Consider the following 21,810-nt stretch of genomic DNA (forward strand, 5'->3'; position numbering starts at 1 on the left):
TTACTGAATATGGATCTGATTCTTATGCCTTTATCAGGATATTATTGATTATAACCTCACAAGGGCATAAATCGGAATATGTAATTAGGGTCCTAGATATAAACATGACACCACAATGGCTGTTCTGTACCTGATTGCAAGGAGGATGAAAACACTGGCTGTTCAGCGGAGGAGGAGACCGAGAGGATTTTCATAGTGAGGCTGACCATATTTCAACAAAATGAGGAAGAAATATATGACAAATACAGGCTAAGTAGCAATGTCATATTAGAGATAATTTCACTCTTACAGCCACATCTTGAAAGCAGGATTCTGCGCAGCAATTCTATCACTACTCATGTTCAGGTGTTGTGCTTGTTACACCTATTGGCCTCTGGCAGTTACCAGAGTGCGATTGCTGTAGCAAGAGGGGTGTCACAAAGTGCACTTTCACGTTTCATCTGTGCATTCCTAGATGCCATGCTGATCTACATTCACCAACACATATACCTACCCAGGAATGCCCATGAAATGCATAGAACCAATTTACAATGTTACATGATAACAAATTTCCCCCATGTCATAGAGTGTATAGATGAGCCAAGTGGCAATACGGCCCCATCCCATCTGGAATATATATCCAGAAGCAGGAAAAATGCACATTCCCCCAACATACAGGTAACTGATATTGTGTCACAATATACACGACGCACTCACGACTCCTTCATGTTTAGACACAGCAGAACATACAGATGGCAGGAAAGAGGGGAGTTTGATTATGGATATCTATTAAGTTCAGTATAGAAATTTACAAACAGATAGGTGTTTGTTGTCACCTATTCAATCTGTCATGTAGCATCACAACTATGTCTGTTTTGCAGGTCACGGTGCATATGCCATAAATCTCAAAATTAGTGCCAATATAACAGTGCACATCGTCACACAAGGAGTGTAATTGAGCTGACATTTGGCCTACTGAAAACTTATTTCCGTGCCTGCACAAGAGTGGGGGTGCGTTACAATATGCACCCGAAATATCTTGTGAGATGAACAAGTTACTTACCTTCGGTAACACTTTTTCTGGTGGATACAGTATCTGCCTGTGGATTCCTCACCTTTTGAATAACCCATGCACCAGCGTTCTGGAGACTTTTTCCTAGGTCTCCACGCCGACGAGGTCGTCACAATACTTTGGTTCTGCTCGCGACTCCGTATGACGTCACTGGAGCCATAAGAGAGCCTAGTTGGCGTGCTGATGTCAGTTCCACCCATTTTTTCCGTGCCTCCGAGGCAAACAGGTGGACCGACATCAGATTGAAAGTACACACTGTACATAAAATTCATACCAATAGACAGTGTAAAATTGAGAGGAAAGCCAAAGAATAAAAGCATTTCCTATAAACACACAAAGATAGATAGAAGAGACAATGCAAAACAAACATGTTAAACAAAGCCACCTTTAAGGTATACAAGGGTGGACATCGGGGAGGAGGGTGGGTCAGTGAGGAATCCACAGGTAGATACTGTATCCACTAGAGTTACCCAAGGTAAGTAACTTGTTCTTCTGCCTGTGGATTCCTCACCTTTTGAATAGAATCCCACAGCAGTCCCACTCCCGGAGGAGGGTGTCCAGTCTTCTATACCAAAAAATCCTGGAGGACAGATTGCGCAAAGTGGCCCTTCCTACTCATTTCGGAGTCCAAGTAGTAATGCTCTTTGCGAAAGTGTGGAGGGAGGCCCAAGTCGCTGCCTTACAAATGTCCACTACAGGTACACCTCTGGCCAAAGCAGACGTTGATGTCTTGGCTCTGGTAGAATGAGCTCTAATACTTTCAGGAGGCTCCTTACCAGCCAGGGTGTAGCAGATCTTGATGCACAAGATGGTCCACCAAGAAAGACTTCGTTTGTGCACAGCCTTGCCCTTCCTGCGTCCAACATAGCCCACAAAAAGCGGATTGTCCAATCGAAAGTCTCTAGTCCTATCCAAATAAAAGCTCACCGCTCTTTTTGGATCCAGGCAGCGAAGTCTCTCCTCCTCCTTGGAAGGGTGAGGGGGGGAAGATAAAAAACAAGAAGAGTTATGGACTGCCCCAGACGAACGGGAGTAACTACCTTAGGCAGAAAAGCAGCCCTGATCCTGGGGACCATCCTTTCAGCATGTATGGTCAAAAACGGGGGCTTTGAACTGAGAGCCTGAAGCTCACTCACCCTTCTGGCTGAGGTGTCTCAAAGGACAACTATGTAAAGGTTCAAATGGGGAACACATCAAGAAAGTCAAAACAAGATTTAAATCCCATTGAGGCCTAACAAAGAGGGAAGGCGGAAACCTATTGGTAAGGCCTTTTATAAATCTCAAAACAATGGGAGATTTAAACAAAGACGGCTGATCCGGCAAACAAAGAAACGCCGATAAAGCCGACAAATAGCCCTTAACAGTGGCCACGGCACAACCCTGCTGAGCCAAGAAAAGTGAAAACTGAAGAACATCTGACAAGTGGGCCTTTAAAGGATCAATGGATCTCTCTCCACACCATTTAACAAACCTCAACCATCTATAGGAGTAAATAGACTTAGTGGATTGTCACCTGGACGATAAAATGACATCCACCACATCCGGCGGGAGAGAAAAGGAACTCAGGTTGCCCTGTTCAATCTCCAGGCATAAAGGTGCAGGCTCTGGAGGTGGGAGTGTAGAACATGCCCCAGTGACTGCGAGAGGAGGTCTGCCCTGAGAGGGAGACGGAGAGGAGGGTGCGATGAGAGGTGGAGTACATCTGTGTACCACACCCTTCTTGGCCAATCCGGGGCTATCAATATAACTTGGGCCCGGTCTTGGCGAATCTTCCTCAGAACCAGAGGAATCAAGGGTATGGTAAAGGAGTTGCGAGCTCCAATTAATTTGAAACTCGTCCTCCAACGCTCTCTGCATTGGATACTGGAGACTGCAGAACAACAGGCAGTGCACGCTCTCGTGAGTGGCAAATAGGTCCAACCTAGGAGACACCCACATCTGGAAGATGTGATGGACCACCTCCGGATGAAGCCGCCACTTGTGATCACCGAGTAATGCCGACTGAGACCTTTCGCACGAACATTCAGCACATCGGCTAGATGATTTGCAAACACACAAATCTGATGGTTCTGAGCCCAGGACCAGAGTCGCAGAGCCTCTTGACAGACGATACGACCCTACACCTCCCTGTTTGTTGATGTAACACATTGTGGCAATGTTGTCTGTCAGGACCTGAACCGACTGACCGCGAAGGGAAGGAAGGAAAGCCTTTAATGACAAACGCATCGCCCGCAATTCCAGAAGGTTGATTTGAAGCAACCTTTCCTCTGGAGACCAAAGACCCTTAACCTCCAGATCCCCCAGATGAGTACCCCACCCTAAAGTGGAGGCGTCCGTGATCACTGTGGCTACCTGTGGAGAAGCTGAAAGGGCTTTCCTTGAGACAGGTTGCCCTGCACACTCCAACAAGTCAGCTCCGCCGCAGCGTCTCTGGAGATTGACTGACTGACTACCTGAGATCTCTGTTGTGTTGATACCACTGCCTGCGGAGGGACTACTGGAGTGTCATCATGTGCCAGCATGCATGGTTGACCAACAAAATGCAGGAAGCAAATAGCTCGACACACAGTAGTATCCAGTACTGCCCTTATGAACAGGTTGTGCTGAGAAGGCACCTGGTGAGATCTGGGCACATTTATTGAAAAACCCAAGTTGAACAACAGTTGAACAGTCATGTGCAGATGATGAAGCACCATCTCCGGTGACTTCGCCTTGAGCAGCCAATCGTCAAGGTAAGGGAAAACCGGGATCCCTGACCTCCTGAGATGAGCTGCCACCACTGCCTTCACCTTTGTAAAGATTTGAGGTGCAGTAGTAAGTCCAAATGGTAGGACCGTAAACTGGTAGTGCTGCAAGCCTACCGTAAAACAGAGATGCTTCCTGTGAGACTTCAGGATGGCGATGTGAAAATATGCATCCTGTAAATCAATCGACACCATCCAGTCCTCTTGCTGCAGCGCCAAAAGAACCTGAGCAAGGGTCAGCATCTTGAATTTCTCCTGTTTGAGGTAAAAATCGAAGACCCTGAGGTCCTGGATCGGACGTAACCTGCAATCCTTTTTGGGGATCAGGAAATACCGGGAGTAGCATCCCTGACCCCTTTCCTGCTCCGGAACCACTTCTATCGCACCTTTTTGTAATAAAGCAAGGAACTCCTTCTGAAGAAGTAAATGGTCCTCCGAACAGAAACATGGGTAAGGAGGAGGAAGTTCCTGAAAGGGAAGGGCGTACCCATTCCCTACAAGGTTTAGGTTTAAAACCCAAAGGTCTGACGTGACCAATTTCCAACCCTGTAGAAGGTGAGAAAGCTGATCCCCTACAGGACCCACATGTTCCAGGACGGGGGATCTAGGGCTGCTTTCCTGCGTTACCAGGGGGAGCAGGAGAGGTAGAAGAGGAGGAGGAGAGATTGCGGGCTGACCCATATTGGCAACACCTGCTTCTTCCTCTGAAGGACTTATAAAGATGATTTAGCTGCTGTTGTTGCTGAGGCTGTCGCTTGCTACGAAAGGAAGACCTTGCAAACCCTTGTTACTTCTTATATCCAAACCCCTTTGACTGGGTTAGTAACCTTAAGGATTTTGCTGTGGCTTTGCTATATTTGAACCTCTGAAGAGCAGAATCAGCCTTCTACCCGAAAAGTTTTGAACCATCAAAGGGCAAATCAAGAAGGGTAGCCTGTACGTCTGGGGAAAAAACCAGAGGATCTAAGCCAAGCCTGTCTCCTGGTAACTATGGAGGAGCTCATAAAACTGGCCACCGAATCAGCTGTATCCACGCCAGACTGTATAACCTGCCGAGCACCAGCCTAAGCCTCCGACAGAACCGCCATAAAATGTCCCTGCTCTTCATCAGGCAACTTGGGCGCTAATTGCTAAGCCGAATCCATCAATGCATGTATGCAACGTCCCAACAAACAGGTAGCCTTAGTTAATTTTAGCTCCTTCTTAGCCGATTGCTCCAACATTTTAAAGTCCCTGTCGGCAGGAGCCTGAGGAAAAGTGCTTGAAGATTGTTTAGAACAGGACGCCTGTACCACCAAACGTTATGGAGACGAATGTGTAGAAAGAAAGGGAGGGTCTACTGGAGCAGACCTATATCTTCTTGCCAGAGATCTAGACACAGCAGGAGAAGAGAGCGGTTTAAGCCATACTTCCAGGATAGGCTCAGTTAAAGCTTCATTAAAAGGCAACAACGGCTCAACTATCGAAGATGACGAATGCAAAACTTCTGTGAGAAAATTTGGCTTATATTCTGCTGTAGGCAGTTGCAATTCTAAAAGCTCTGCAGCCTTTCTGATAACGGGATGATATGGAGCTACCTCTTGAGGTGGAGAAGCCCTTGAAGAAGAAAGCTTTCACTCAGGGAAGGTGTCCAGGCCACTTGCCTCCTGAATCCCTTCGAAATCATCGACAGACTCCTCTATCTCACCCTCTTCAACTTCCTCTCTGTGATATTGTTCTTCCTCCAACAGTCTCTGCGCCTCTCTCCTCGAGCGAAACCTCGGCATCGGCGGTGCCAACAGATCCAGCATCGAAGGAGGATCTGAAGGTGGAATCGGCGCCGTACGAAGCAGAGAGGAAGGCCCACCAGATGGCACCGGGGACTCCATATAGTGCGTCGAAATTCTCGGAGCCAGAGACTGCCATGACGGCGCCGTCGGCATGAAAGGCACGAAGGGTGCCTGGGCATAATGCGGAGGCACGCCCAAATTGAAGGCCAGGCGGACCCACGGGACCTGATGGTGTTCCGGAGGGGAAGGCTGCCTTGGCACACACGCCATACATTGCATTTAAAAAATGCGTAGGATCTGAACCTGAAGTCAGCATCCACACGAGGATCATCCGATGTCGGAACAGCCGGATCCATTGGCGGAGCCACAGGTTCAGTCTCATGTACAGGAGAAGGATCATCCTGAACAGGCAAGCCCTCCGACTCCGGAGAGTCCCTCTGCGTCGGCGACTGCGTCGGAGTACCTTTTGGAGGAGATTTTTACGCAGTCACCTGAGGAGATGGCGAAGGAGACACAAAGCCATTTTGACGACGTCGAGGAGCCGGAGAAGGTGATCTCGAAGTCTTTTCCTTCAACAAACGGCGTTGAGAGCCATGCCTCCTCCTCTTCTTGTGTTTCCTTGACTTCGAAGCATGCAAAGTCGACGACTTCGATTTGGATCTTTTTCAACCTCTCTTCTCCTTCCTTGCTTTTGCCATAAAAAGCATGGCCGTCCGTTCTTTCAGAGCCTTTGGGTTCAGTTTACGACAGCAGGAACAGCCCTCCATGTCGTAGTCCGATGACAAACACCACAAACAGTCCTCATCGGGGTCAGTGATGGACATATGACCACCACACCCTCTATAGGGCTTAATTCCTGACTTCCTCGAAGTAGCCGTCGCAAAGCAACAGTTAAAACTGGAGAAACAACAAAGTAACTCGACACAGTATGGAGAGACCCAGAAAACCGTTACGTGTCGACGGCGCGGAAAAAAGGGAACTGACGCCATCACACCGACGAGGCTCTCTTTTGGCTCCAGTGACGTCATAGGGAGTCGCGAGCGGAGCCATAATATTGTGACGAACTCGTCGGCGTAGAGAGCAAGGAAAACGTTTCTGCGGAATGCTGGCGCAGGGGACATTCAAAATGTGAGGAATCCACAGGCAGATGTATCTGTCAGAAAGTAGCTACGTGTGCCATCCTACACAATATTGCCACCAATAGAGGCCTATACATTGAGGTGTCATACTCCGATTCTGTCGCAGGGATTCCGTTCTCATACAGAACTGTGCATAGAGACTTGGAACCTCAGTGAATTAGGGTGTACCAAAACTCACCTCAGTACCCAAAATCCCCTACCAGACCAGCTACAGTGTCTCATTGGTTATCACAGACTGCCAATGTTTAGACAAACCAGAACATGGACTTAGTACACCTCAGGTAACGTGGAACACATGAACACTCTTTCGTTATACAATCATTTCAATCCAGAACAAAGAGTAAATGAGGACACGTGCCCATTTGAAATGTTTAGTTACTAATGCAGTGTTCTCAAACGCAGTATCTTAGCTAATACAAGCAACATATTATAAGAAACAAAGTAATCAGCATAGTCACTAGTCCATAGATTACAAAAGGTGAAAGCATGGTAAAATGCTAAAACTAATAGAGTTCAGTAACACCTAATTCTCACCCTCCCTAGCTAGTATATTATATTGTATCTAAAAAGGTCTCTTTGGGTTTTTAGCAGGGCGGCCCCATACCTCAAGATCCTAGTGGTAAGGGATCACATCATATTCCACCAGCTCTCTGCATGCGAAGCACCATCAAGTGTGTTTGTATGCTCTTGTGCAAAGCAATATAAAACTTGCCTGAAGCCAGAATTTGGCCGCAGCTGCATGTATGTTATGTCTAGGAACGTGCAAAGTTTTTGAAAAATGGACAAGTAGCACAGGGTTCAGTGCATGAACTTATAGGACAAACCATACGTTGTACACTTCTAATTATAAATCAAATTTAAACAAAAAGATAGAAAAATATTCTTTCTATTAAATACTTTTTTTATAAACTTTTGTTTATTTAAAAATTATACATTTACTTCTTGTGCCATTTGATAATGAATCTCATTTATATCTTTTAACAACAAAGGTCAATTGATCCTAATTACACCATGATTATTTTATCTTATAAATTATTGACAACATAGAGAAGGAGAGGTTATAGTTGCGATGATCTTTGGTGATAATACACAGAACCAATCAACGCGTTTCGGCTACTGCCTTCTTCAGGAGTTCTGTATAACTCTATGAGACAAGAAAATGTATATAAGGTTTCAGCACTCACTGTACAGACACAGCTCACCAAGCAAGGCTGATATCAGATTAAGAACATATTATTCTCGCGTGAAGCAAAACACTCTACTAGGCTCAAAGCTAAGGCAACAGATATGTGTCGTGTGCAGAAGCAGCAGAAAGGTAAAATGGCGTTTAAACTCCTAATAAGCTCATGCTAACTTAACACATCATATAGGCAAAGCGTATCTATATGACAATTCAGAGGATAAAGATCCTGTGCCACCAGTCCACCAGCCGATAGATGGGAGCAGAGCACTGGAGAGGAGAAGGCGCAGGGACCACATTGCTACACATTACTTTAGAAATTAAGTCAACAATAAAAAAACATGGTGTATGTTAAACCTATGTTGAAACATGTCAACCAAATATCCTTTAATGCCAGGTATGTAGTCTGGAATGAAACAAAACACACAGTTGTAAATGAAAAAGCCACTCTGCTGGTTATGTCAGGGAACTAGAACTCCAGTATTTTTCTGACTGTAACACTGAGATACTGGCATCCATCTGAGGTAAATTGACTGAATACGAAAAGGTGGAGCATTGTGCAGGTCAACTTTTTAGGGAAGGAGTCCCAGGTGCGAAAATACAGGGAGGGGGATAGAGCAGGGAAGAGTTTAATACATATGTTGCGTAACCCTGGACTAGTCCTTGCATAGGTGAACTCCAAGATGAACAATGCCATCAGTAAGTTGGTACTGAGGCGGTACAAGGGGCAATGGTCGATTTCTTCTCTGAACTTTACAAACTGCAGTAGCCTGCAACACCCTCCTCAATCTGGCGGAATAATTTGACTCCATCCATCTGCTGTGGCTAGAGGACGGACAAGGAAATATCAGGACAAGCCCTTCTCGGTGGAAGAAGTGCGCCAGGTCATCAGTGCTTTGCCAGCTGATAAGGCCCCAGTGTTGGACGGCCTGGCAGCAGCTTTTTACAAGGAATACGCCCCTGTGCTGGCACACACCCCCTTGCAATGTATGAAGAGGCGCTGGCTACAAGCTCTCTCCCTCTGTCACTTAGAGAAGTCCTGGTTGTCACGATTCCCAAAGCCAGTAAGGACCCCTGACGGTGTGATGTTTACCATCCACTATTTATGATCAATCTGGACAATAAAATTCTGACTAAGTCGATCGCTTCGAAACTGCTCTCCCTGCACTTGGCCATGGTGTGGTCTGACCCTTCCGGATTTGTTCCGGGCAAGTCTTTGTCCCACAACCTGTGTATCTTTTTTGCCCTTCTCCATACTATTGAGTAAACCATGAAGGCTGCAGTGTTATTTTTGAACGCTACTAAGCCATTTGATTAGTTTGAATGGTCCTATCTGTTCATCTTGCTGTTGTGTCTTGGTGAAAGTCCTCGTTTTCTACAGGCTGATTGGGTTGCTATCTGCCCAACTGACAGCCTGTCTGCGTGTTAATGGATTTACCTTTGCCTTCCTGGTGACTACGAGGACCCAACAAGGATGCACCCTTTCGTCAATATTATTTGTAATAGCCATTGAGCCGCCTGTGGCAACATCACATGCAGCGTGGCCTTGTCTTTACACCCCGTATGTTCATCGTTTCAATGTATGCGGATGCCGTGATGCTCTATGTCAAGGACCCACAAGCTAATATTGACCCCCTGGTCAGGAAATTCACTAGGTTTGGAGGACTCTCTGGAGTCAAAATTAATTGGTCAAAGTCCCCCCTCTTTCCCTTAACAGAGGTGACTGAGAAATTCACACTTGAATAACTGATTAAGTGGGAAGATGGCCCAGAAAATACTTTGGGAAATGGCTCAGCAGGGATGCCAATGATCTCTGGTGTGATAACTCCAGGCAGTTAAAGAAGTGGTTGGAAGATGTGTGGGGTGCTGGCATTGACTTCCACTGTCCCTGGCTGGGAGGCTGGCCATCGCCAAGATGGTGATCCTACCCAAATTTCTTTTTTTATTTTTGACAATACAAGCACTCACCCCCAGTCAACTGATCTGGGATTAATCCATCACCGTTCTTTAGCCCACTCTGCCACCCCAGTTCAGACATGGCCATATGCACATCAGTCTGACCCTGTGCCTCATGGGAACAGTCTAGCCCGAACTGCCAAGCCATGCCTTCCCTGGAACGGAAACAAGCTAGCGAGGACCGGTTTCTGGCATTTCAGCAGTCTTCAGCCCGGCTTGCTTGAATCCAGTGGCAAAGTGATCAAGGGACTCACGTCTGAGCATACCCTCCCAACTTATGGCAAACAAAGAAAAACCAAAGTAAATGATGGACGGAGCGTTGACAATACAAGCACTCACCCCCAGTCAACTGATCTGGGTTTAATCCATCACCGTTCTTTAGCCCACTCTGCCACCCCAGTTCAGACACGGCCATATGCAAATCAGTCTGACCCTGTGCCTCATGGGAACAGTCCAGCCCGAACTGCCAAGCCTTTGGTTTTTCTTTGTTCGCCATAAGTTGGCAGGGTATGCTCAGACGTGAGTCCCTTGCTCACTTTGACACTGGATTCCAGCAAGCCGGGCTGAAGACGGCTGAAATGCCAGAAACCGGTCCTCGATAGCTTGTTTCCGGTCCAGGGAAGGCATGGCTTGGCAGTTCGGGCTGGACTGTTCCCATGAGGCACAGGGTCAGACTGATTTGCATATGGCCATGTCTGAACTGGGGTGGCAGAGTGGGCTAAAGAACGGTGATGGATTAAACCCAGATCAGTTGACTGGGGGTGAGTGCTTGTATTGTCAACGCTCCGTCCATCATTCCCTTTGGCTTTTCTTTGTTCGCCATAAGTTGGCAGGGTATGCTCAGACGTGAGTCCCTTGCTCACTTTGCCACTGGATTCAAGCAAGCCGGGCTGAAGAAGGCTGAAATGCCAGAAATCGGACCTCTGTAGCTTGTTTCCGGTCCAGGAAAGGCACGGTTTGGCAGTTCGGGCTGGACTGTTCCCATGAGGCACAGGGTCAGACTGATTTGCATATGGCCATGTCTGAACTGGGGAGGCAGAGTGGGCTAAAGAACGGTGATGGATTAAACCCAGATCAGTTGACTGGGGGTGAGTGCTTGTATTGTCAACGCTCCATCCATCATTTCCTTTGGTTTTTCTTTGTTCGCCATAAGTTGGCAGGGTATGCTCAGACGTGAGTCCCTTGCTCACTTTGCCACTGGATTCAAGCAAGCCGGGCTGAAGACGGCTGAAATGCCAGAAACCGGTCCTCGATAGCTTGTTTCCGGTCCAGGGAAGGCATGGCTTGGCAGTTCGGGCTGGACTGTTCCCATGAGGCACAGGGTCAGACTGATTTGCATATGGCCATGTCTGAACTGGGGTGGCAGAGTGGGCTAAAGAACGGTGATGGATTAAACCCAGATCAGTTGACTGGGGGTGAGTGCTTGTATTGTCAACGCTCCGTCCAACATTTCCTTTGGTTTTTCTTTGTTCGCCATCAGTTGGCAGGGTATGCTCAGACGTGAGTCCCTTGCTCACTTTGCCACTGGATTCAAGCAAGCCGGGCTGAAGACGGCTGAAATGCCAGAAACTGGTCCTCGGTAGCTTGTTTCCGGTCGAGGGAAGGCATGGCTTGGCAATTCGGGCTGGACTGTTCCCATGAGGCACAGGGTCAGACTGATTTGCATATGGCCATGTCTGAACTGGGGTGGCAGAGTGGGCTAAAGAACGGTGATGGATTAAACCCAGATCAGTTGACTGGGGGTGAGTGCTTGTATTGTCAACGCTCAGTCCATCATTTCCTTTGGTTTTTCTTCGCACTTGCAATATCTACACTGATCGTCAAGTCAACTGGGAAAAGCACAGGACAAGCCAGAAAAGTCCTTCAGGGGCAGACTGGAGCAGACTCACAGCCATGCAATGACTCTTGCTCTGAAACACGAGCCTTCTCATAATTACTATGACTCAAAACCTTGAAAGACGTCAGGTGTGCTCCAGGCAAAAGTATTGCATCACTTTCCTGATTAATGTCTGTCTCAACTGCTAGTTATTTAGAAACGTTTACAGTTGGTGGAGATAAGGTACTTGTAAATATCAAGCATGTTTATTTTTTTTCTTTTCAAGAAATTACATTTTTGCGAACGGGTGGAGGGGGTCTAGGGGCATTTTCTAGCATTTTCGTGCTTTTCTTGTATCTACATCAGATTGACATATGATTGGTAAAGTGTCCTCTGTAATGATAGTGTTCCCTATTTAATTACTTATATTTTCTACCCTTTATATGGAATTAGAAGGTGGCAGAACAACTTAAAACAAAGTGAAAAGATGCACGTGGCAGATTGACCAGTGATGCAGTCTACATATGATATACAATTAAAGCAAGGATTAAAAACAGGATAGATGACGCATAAACAATCAAATAAATTGATTATAGAAAGGATGACGAGGCTCTTAATATTTGACAGGGGAAACATTCTAATTTCCTTCCTGTTTAAAACTCATATTTTTAACCGATGCCTCTCTGGTGCCTGAAGGCAATACAGTGCATAATGTGTACCCATAAAAATATATAATTTTCGGATCTTGTTGCTGTGTACCTGTAAGTATCTGCAAAGGCTGCACCCTAAAAAAAATTATAACTAGGCTATAATAAAGTATTCAAATCTAGCTTTCAATGATATATTTACTTTAATGACCCAGCGTTTGTGTTTGTATATAAATACCACAAAACAATACACTACTATCAATCATTAATTGTTACTGCAGTGTCATTAATGGAAACAGCTTACTTTGAAACAGTAAATATTCACAATGCATCGTACATGACATGAAAAAGAGTGGGCCCAACATATCAGCATTAATTATCTGGTCTCTTTTAGCAGAAACATGCTCAGCTGGGAGCTAGCTCTTATAAAGCCCATGAAAATAGATTTTCTAAGGGCAGAAGCTCCACAACGTATTTAATACGGGAGTTGCCTAATATGAGTCTATATTTAGTGCCTTTTCAAATTGATTTTTTCAAACCGCCAATGCTAGAGTATACGCAATTTACACTTTGTGATCGTATTTTGCATATGCATGCCCGGCTAAGGAAGTTTCACCATCGATTCCAGCCTAGGGCTCCCCGCACAAACCAGTTTCTTCACTGCTGCACCCCCTTTTCACACCCACCGAAGCCCCACATGTCAACATAGCTGACGGGGTCATGGCGGAAGGACAGCAAAGATGTTCGACTAAGGCTAGATTTTCAAACCTACCAGGATCTTGCTCTCCAACAATTCTCCACATTTGACTGTATTCATTTTACGTTTTTCAAATTGGATTGTGCGCAATCTGCATTTGCATAGTGCACTATGCATAAATTATAACCCAGATACTGGGGTGTTATTTTTTAGTGACGTAGTATCGACCCCAACAGTCAGAATTGTGTGGGTTCCTCTTAGAGGTGAACGATCCCAACAATTTAATAGGGCGAGCCGAGGCATTGGTCTAGCTTGGCTCTTGGAAACCCTGCACGAGCCTAACCCCAAAAATGTTTGTCACGTAAATTATATAGCAAACTTCACATAAAATATGATAACGTCTCTTCAACATTCAAAAAAGTGCATTACCTTAAAGAGGCAAGGACAGTTGTTCTGTGAACCCTTTATGTTGTTAAAATTCTTATATATAGAGTAACATTATAGTCTATTAAATCAAACACACTAGATTTTGTACAGCTGGTATTCTGATCTCACGTATTTGAAGGTGGCTAAGATCATATGTATCATACAATTTGGTTAAGTGGGGAAGCAGAGATTTATTCAGGTTTTCTGGTGTCACTTTATACATATCAGCCAATAAATGGATATCTATTTGTCTCTCTTTTTTACCCCAAAAGTTAATGCTTTGTGTTGGAAATGGGGGTTGCCCAAGTCTCAAAGGGGGTAGCATGGCATCAAGCGGGCAGGCCAAACTTCGAGGACATGCGAAGCATTCACGCAGTACCCTCAGTCAACACACCAGGCACACCACAAAAGAGGCAGGACACCAGTTTGAGTTGGAAAAAGATATGTAGTTTAGTAGCGTTTCCAACCTGCAAGGCAAAAGAATGCAAAACAGTAGTGTTACAACATGACGCCAATTGGCGCCAGAGCCAAGTGAATAAAGGGGTGATTATTTACATAGGAAGTAGTCCAAAGTCCATGCTGTAAGGGAAAAAGGATGGGTTAAAATTGTCATTAGATCTGGAGCCCAATCTGGCGGGGCCAACTCAGACTCTCATCCTACAGGGAAGGCTGTAATTGCAAAATACCACATTAGCATAGATATATATATCATGCACAATCACGCCAACCCAACCCCTGTAAAAGAAAACATCAGGGCATCATAGTACCTCATAAATAGGAGCACCTGTAATAAAAGGCACAATCACCTGCACGGTGGCACAAAAGCATGCAATTAACCATTAGGTAGGAAAGTGGCCTCACCACAAACGTATAAACAGTAACCTAAGAGCCAGGCCTAACCTCAGGGACCATCTGGCAACAGGTAACAATGGCATTCCATTAGGCAGGTCACCTGGCTAGGTGTATCAATCATCAGGCAGAACATACATCGCCTAGCATTAACATCAGGTAGGGGCCCTCCTCTTAGATAAGGAACACCTGTACAGAAACGGGTAGGCTCCCACTACCATCAACCTAGGGCAACCCTCCTCGGGGCATACTTATAGAAGTGGGAGGTCAGGTCTAAAACACCTCAGGGAAAATTAGGCAACAAGCAAGAAGATGCATTCCAATGGGCCTCTCACTTGGCTGTGCATGACAACCCTTTCCCTGGGGACCACTACAACCTTCTACCTCCCTCCTGTGATCCTTAGGATGAGCAGGGGCTTCTATAAGCAGTTCAGTACGCCTCCCTGGTATCCTGGGGCTCTGAGGCAGCAGTCACCAACAGCCTTTATTTGGTTTCTAGGCACTTGGGCCCCACTTAGTCAATAGAGGCAGGGTAGAAGGCGGACACCGACCCTGTGTCCCGTTGCCCTCTCTACCCCCCCACACCGTATACAGTTGCCCACACTCACCGGGCTGTCCAGGGCCTCCTTCGCGGTAGGGCAGGCACCGACAATGTGCCTCGAGGCCCGGGCTTTGCTGACCCCCACGGGGCTTTCTCGTGGCTACTGTCCGTCTCCCCTTCGGTCCCCTCGGACCGGCACGGTGCTAGGGGCTCTCCTCTGTGGAGGGACAGGCATCGATAGATTGCCTTCCTGCCCCATCCTCTCTCACAACAACCGGGCCCCTCCTTCCTCACAGGGGGCCTGGGACTCACATGCAGCCTCCGCGTGGTGCTAGGCCCAGACGGGGCTCCCTCCTTCCTCACGGGAGCCTCAGATCAGGAGGCGGGGCTGGCACCGACAGTGTGCCCCGGCCCGCCTACCTCACCGGCCCCTCGCGTGGGGGCACAGACCGGCGGGGTGGCCTCCCGCTCCGGGTGCTTCTCTCGGGGCTCCCACTTTGGCACGGGGGCCCCGCAACAAAGCTTCACCCGGGTCCCCCTCCTACCTCACGGGGACCCGGGGCTCCGACTCGACCTCTTCCTGCCTTTCCGGCCGCCCGGGCCGGCAACCAATCCCTTCGCGGCGTTGGCGGGGGCGGGCCAATGACGCGGCCGGGCGCCCCCGTCACATGACGTGAGTGCCGCGGCCTCAGGGCCTAGCGCGGCCCCTTCCTTACTTCGGCGGCCCTCTCCTGGTACCGGGGGCCGCCGCAACGACGCCGAACACGGCGGGGGTCTCTTTGGCGGCGCCGGGCTGCGGCGGTGACGGTGGCATCAATAAGGGGTAGGCTCCCTTCTAATTAATTATTTATATAGCGCCAGAAGCGCGCCTCCTCAAACAGCGCTATTCACAGCACACTGCTCCTTGCCACAGTCTCCTCAGGAAACAGCGTTTTCCACCACGCACCACTACTCAAACCACAGCGCTATTCACAGCGCACTGCTCCTTGCGCCCACACGGCAGTTCTGGGGCAGATTAGTGCTTCCAGATTATAGCGCTTCCTAGGGGGACACAGCAGGCCCTCAGACAACGCGTTTTTCTTCCCACAGCGCTGGGTAGGCAGTCCAGGGCTTCTAAGGACACGCAGCTCCTCCCAGTCCAACGCTTAAGGCAATGCAGCAGCAGCACTTCCAAAGGGGGCCACAGCTTCCTGGGGGCACCAACCTCCCCAAACAGCGTCTGACAGGCGCACCTCACGGAGGGGGGTGAACAGTTCCACAGCCAGCCCCAGGGGCACACTCCTCACCTCCTGGGGGGTTCAAGCCCACAGCATTCCTCCTCATGTGGGCACCTCCTTCCCTCAGCGCTGGAGTAACTCCCGGTTCCCACAGTGTCAGGGACCTGGGTAGGGGCCCTCCCTTGTCAGGGGCCCATGGGGACAGCAGCGGGGGGGTTTATAGGGGTGCAGGGCCCAGCTCACAGGCCCATGTGGCGGTAGCACCTCACAGCAGGTCCCCTCTCTTCTTTGTCCCTGCGCTGACTGAACCTCTGGTGACACTTCCCCCTATTTATACCCTCCTCCCAGGCAGTGCCAGGACCTTCCAGAATGTTGGCACATCTAGCCTAAACTGGTTCTAGGGGAGGGGGTGAGCACCCGGGGTGCCAGGCTTTCCCTCCAAAAGCTAGGGGTTGCTGGGTATTATTATCGAAGAAATGTGTTTGTCTCTTGGGGTCTAGACGTAACATGCAGCTGGCCACTGCGGTTGCGCAGAGAGCCTTGGAGCTGGCACAAGAATTTGGTGGGAGGTAGTTTCTGTTGGAAATTTCCATGAGGAGAGAGCACTCTATATTATCGAAGTGAAGAGAGGCAGAGCGGTCAGATGGATCTTGGAATGGTAGAAGTCAGATGGTTTTTGGAGCTGAAGAGAGCAGTCAGTTGGTCTTTGGAGTTGAAGCAGTCAGAGATGATCTTTGGAGTTGGAACTGTCAGCTGGAGCTGCCAGTTTGTCAGAATGTATTGAAGCAGTTGCCAGTCAGATGGAAGAGTTGGAGCTGCCAGTTGGAGCTTTTGGAGCAGTTGAACCAGTGGAGTGAAGTTAGCATGTTGGTGATGGTGCAGGATAGAGAGAGTCCTGATTCCACCAGAGAGAGAGGAACAGACAGCAGATGTTGGTCCGTTCGTGGTGGTGCCATGGTGATGGAGAGAGTCCTAATTCCACCAGAGAGGGACAGAGAGTTGGACCCTTCTTAATAGGGTGAGGTGTTCTTAAAATGTTTCTATTATATAATCATTCATTCCTCTTTGCTTCCTAGGTTATGTTTAGGTTTCCACTTACATTATTAATTTCCTACTGTGTTGCTTATATACATAAATCATTGTTATAATGTTTTCTTTGTTCTGTCATTCTATTCTAATGTTAAATAAAGGGACCCCAGTTGCATATTTGAGTGTTGTTTTTATGGCAGGATTAACCTTTCTTTTTAACCAAGTGCTGTCGTATAGAAGGATGGGTGATTCCCTTCTTACAGGTAACTGAGAAATGGAAGACAGGGTCATTCAGCCAGGAAATAACTCCCAAATGAGATAATTAGACAGATCTTATGTGTACATCTAAATTATGAGTAGTAAATACCGTCAGTACACCTTAGGTGCACCGCCGGACCCTCATAGAATACCCCGCCGGGAGACAACAGGTATACCATCGAGAGGTGTAGATAATATTGGCCTTAAGAGTTAGGGATACAGTACTATAAAGATAAAAGTCGGGTGACTATGAAGATAAAAGTCGGGCGACTATGAAGATAAAAGTCGGGCGACTATGAAGATAAAAGTCGGGCGACTATGAAGATAAAAGTCGGGCGACTATGAAGATAAAAGTCGGGTGACTATAAAGATAAAAGTCGGGTGACTATAAAGATAAAGTCTTACGGGACTATAAATATAGCGTAAAGTGAGGTAACTATAGGATAAGATATGGAATTCCTTAGATGTTAGTAGTATGTTTGACTACATAGGCTTGTAAATAGCTTCTTTTCACTTTCTCAGGTGAGTATTCTAGATATCTTGTAAATAGTGGCCTGAGAAGAGTGTCGTTACGTGACGACTGGGTTAGCCACGGTTGGTGAGCTGCCTGTCCTAAAAATCCGGTCGTTACAGCAAGTTATAATACTCCTAAAACAACATATGTTTGAGTGATTAACATTGGCAAAAATCATTCGCATAAGAGCACCTTGCTTTTAACTCTAGAATTTCCTCATAGATGGCACAAATTCAATGGCCACAACTGACATTGTAGTGTAGTTCCTATTTTCCCTATAGGCCCTGCGCATTGGAATAACATAAACAGTAGTGTAGACGTAGAAGTGCGGTCTTCTCGGTCTCTACTGACTATGTTAGACTTAATTGGGTTTGTACCAACCAGCTCAGAGGTCACTGGAAACTTTCTTGACTGAATAGGAAGTGATCAGCTTCCCTGGCTCAGACAAGAAGGGATTCAGTTTTCCAACAACTGCATAAACATGACAACTTTGCTCCTCAGAATAAGAGTCAATCTCTAGAGTTGTGTGAAACAATAGACAGCTATTTCACTCAGTCAGTTGTGCAGATTACTTTCACCAGTATGCAGAGAATGGAGAGACGGGCGTTTCCAATAAAAGGTATTATTTATTGAACAGTCTTTCTTCTCATGCAAGAGGTATGAATTGCCACAATTGCAAGACTTGTTATTATAAAAAGTGCGTACAGTAAAAGGAGGATTGCGAAATAATACTGTAAAAGCATTGATATGGTTTCTTAGCCATATGATAGTTAAAATCAGTAAAATATATACATTCATATATACATTTGACTAACGTACTCAACTGGTGCTTCTAACTACGCCTACCCCAGTGTACCTGACCTAAGCCTAATACATGGAAGGAAGGAAGTAAGTAAGTAGCAGTTTAAGTTAAGTTGGTTTTGCCAAGGGTTTGCTTCAAGAATTCTCTCTACGGGTTTAGTCAGCACCGTACCTCTGGAATAGAATGTTGGAGGTCTAGTATCTCCTCTCAGGACTCGATATTCCAGTCACCCGCAAGGGTAGGCTGGAAACGCCGGACCTGGATTTTCTCGGCAGGAGAAAAGACAGCGTCTCTCTCAGCGCGTCAAGGAGGAGGAGGGGCAGCGTCCGTGGGCTTCTCGCATCTGCTGGGCTCTGCAAGGGACAGCTGTTCTGCTCGTGTATTCACCACCATCGCATTTGCTTAAGGCAACGTTGGTACTATTTATACCTGAAAGGTGCCTTGTTTGACGTAACTTTTTGAACATAAGACGTCAATAAAGATGTCACTAAGAACTGGTTGTTCTTACAGTGCTCGTTAGAGTTCTATTACTAATCAAAACAAAGCAAGCAGGGCTTTCCCAGGTTGCTGGTGGTTTTATCTGTTGAAAGAACTCGGAGTGTTATCTAGGAATCTAAGGAAGTGGCTTCTGCTGTGTCATATACTTTAATGAGCTGCAGAGACGAGTTACTGAAATATGGCTCTGATCGTTTATGCCATTATAGGGATATCTATTGATTATAGCCGTATAGGGGCACAAGGTCACAATATTGATCCGGGTCCTAGATAGAACACGACACCCACTCCACAAATTTATGTCCATCAAATTACTAAAACTAAAGCAATAAGATGCATGTGTAATACTTCCCACCCCAAAATACATATTGCATTTGAAATGGCGTATATGAAATACATGAGAGTACAGGTACTGTACGTTTTTAAGCATAGTAATCATTCAAAAATTATTGCATATGTAATCAGTTGAACGATTTTGTGAAAAATTACACATGAAATGTCTCTTAATACAGAAAAGAAGGGCGAGACTATTTCATCACATATAAATACAATTGCTGTGAATTGTGCTAGAGGCCTTGTAATATATTGTCTCTAGATCTACTAAAAATAGAAGTTCTGTTCTTTATGAATAGTTCTACTTTAAGCAAAAGTTTTTGTGCCAAAAAAAGTAAATATTTTGAAAAATGTTCAATCCCCCCCTAAAAAAATTCTCATGGTGAACGGGGGAATAGAGTTCCAAACGCTTTTCAGTAGTTTTTGTTGATCAAAACTGAAGGCCGAATTCAGAGTTCATGGGAACGCTGTGCGCCGGAATGTTTTTTCCAAAAACTCATTGTTGTTGTTCAGGGGAGAACATCATATCAGACAGGCTCTTAAAGAATAGGTCTACATATTCAGGTGACAGTTCGACCAGGTTCGATAGTGCAGTAACCTGGCAGTTGTGAGAATGATTGCTATCATCGATGTCTGGATCAGCAATGCTCACAGAGTGTCGTACCTGGGTGATGCTGCTTTCATTTTTTGCTTCACTGCCGCCACCTAGTCGTAGCGCAGGACTCTCAACGAATGCCGTCATCAGGATTGGTGGCCGCTGGGGACAACATGATGCATGAGCCGTTACAGGACTTAGCAAAGAATCGATATCCATTGGTACTGCTGATGGTAGTGCAAGACAGGTGTCTAACACGCATTCTTCTCCGCATAGCATACATCAGGTAAGATGCAGGTCTGCCATATAGGTCTGAATGAAAGAAACCAGGTCATGTTCAGATCTCTCAGCCGGGCCAATCCAAGGACTCTAGTTATGCGGTCCCGGTAGCGTACTGCTAGGATCGTTCATTCCATCCTTGCTGGAGTCATGTCTGTGTTTTGGCTTGCCATATCGGAGCAGGAGGGTCAAAAATAAAATGCCTGCTACAAGTCCCAACATTAGGGGTATGCCGCCAAAGACTGAGTGGACAAAATTGGGAATAATGCCCAGAATTGCTTTGAATGGTGTTAACAGTCCCGAAAAAATCATCTTAAATACGTTTGAGATACCTACGGCATCCGACATATTTAGAATTTGGCTAAGCATTTCTGTGAAATGCACAGGGCAATTTGTTGATAAAAGGTCATGTATCTCCGATGCTGTCCTTGCAACTTGGAGATCATATGTCTCTTTTGATGACGTGATGGGCACTGTTGTCTGTAAAAGCACAGACTTCATTCTGCTTAAAGTATCAATTCGTATAAAAGAGACATTCAAAGGAGGCCAAATCGGCGTCTCGGAATCTTCAGGGCCGTTTGGAAACAATGCTTGCATACAGCAAGTGACCATGGAAGTCACGCTTACGAGATATGCTTTCCCTGGCACCAAGCCACAACAGCTGTGATCCGTTATTAGAATGTAACTCCCGTTAGAAAGTTGCTTAAAGAAAGGCTCTATCTGCGGTGCAGGTGTGACGTGCTGGTGGCATGAAAGGTTGTTTGAAGTTTCTTCACAGGCCCCATGTAAATTAATACCCTGGCACAAAAGTATACTGCTTAGTGAATGTTTGCAATTTTCACCTCTAAGAAATACATTTTTGTTGTTGTCACTGTAGCATGTGTGTGTATAAGGTAATTTCCATGATGACTTAATGTACCCTTTACCCAATCATTCATACTGGCCCGTTGGTATATACTCAAGGCACTTTTTAAATTGGAAAGTTGTTATCGGAATTGTGATAATCCCGTGTATTATCCATTCAATGACAGGTCTTTCTGACATTGTCAATGGTAATCTCTCAAGTTTTTCGATGCTCAGGATTGTATAGTCTGCTCCTTTCTGTGCCAAGCTGATTTGTTTATCAGTAAGGTTAAAGATGGAAAACAATGACGTTGTGTTGATTAAACACCATGGCACATAGCCTGAAGGAAGATTTTGCAGCGTCCAGCCTAGCTGTACAACAGAACGTAATTGCGACTGGCCATGTTTTAACATTAGCAAGTCTTTATCTATTATATCGATGGAAGATGATACAATACTGTCCAGTGAATATATTCTGGAGGACAGAGTCATTAACCCATTGTCCACAACAGAAAGTGATTTTTCCAAATTAATACGATCAATTTCTCGTATTTTTTCTGCTGTTTCAATTTGCATTACTTTCCATGCCTCCTTGTATGCCGCATATACACTTGCCGCTATGAAACGTTT

General features: G+C 46.3%; 1 protein-coding gene across 2 annotated transcripts in view; it reads right to left on the bottom strand.

The window, feature by feature from the left end:
- TAF1B (TATA-box binding protein associated factor, RNA polymerase I subunit B) overlaps positions 1–21,810 on the bottom strand; it is a 909,612-nt gene that overhangs the window by 187,533 nt on the left and 700,269 nt on the right. Inside the window, exon 14 of one of the 2 annotated variants that reach the window (XM_086926357.1) lies at positions 7,671–7,847. The exons of the other annotated variant lie outside the window; for it this stretch is intronic. Coding sequence (XP_086782483.1) covers positions 7,762–7,847 — 86 coding nt within the window. The 3' untranslated portion in view covers positions 7,671–7,761. Of the gene's footprint in view, positions 1–7,670; positions 7,848–21,810 lie in introns of those variants that run through there. 2 annotated transcript variants of the gene reach the window in all.

The sequence above is a fragment of the Lissotriton vulgaris genome, chromosome 6 (assembly GCF_964263255.1).
Source record: "Lissotriton vulgaris chromosome 6, aLisVul1.2, whole genome shotgun sequence".
Classification (NCBI taxonomy): Eukaryota; Metazoa; Chordata; class Amphibia; order Caudata; family Salamandridae; genus Lissotriton; species Lissotriton vulgaris.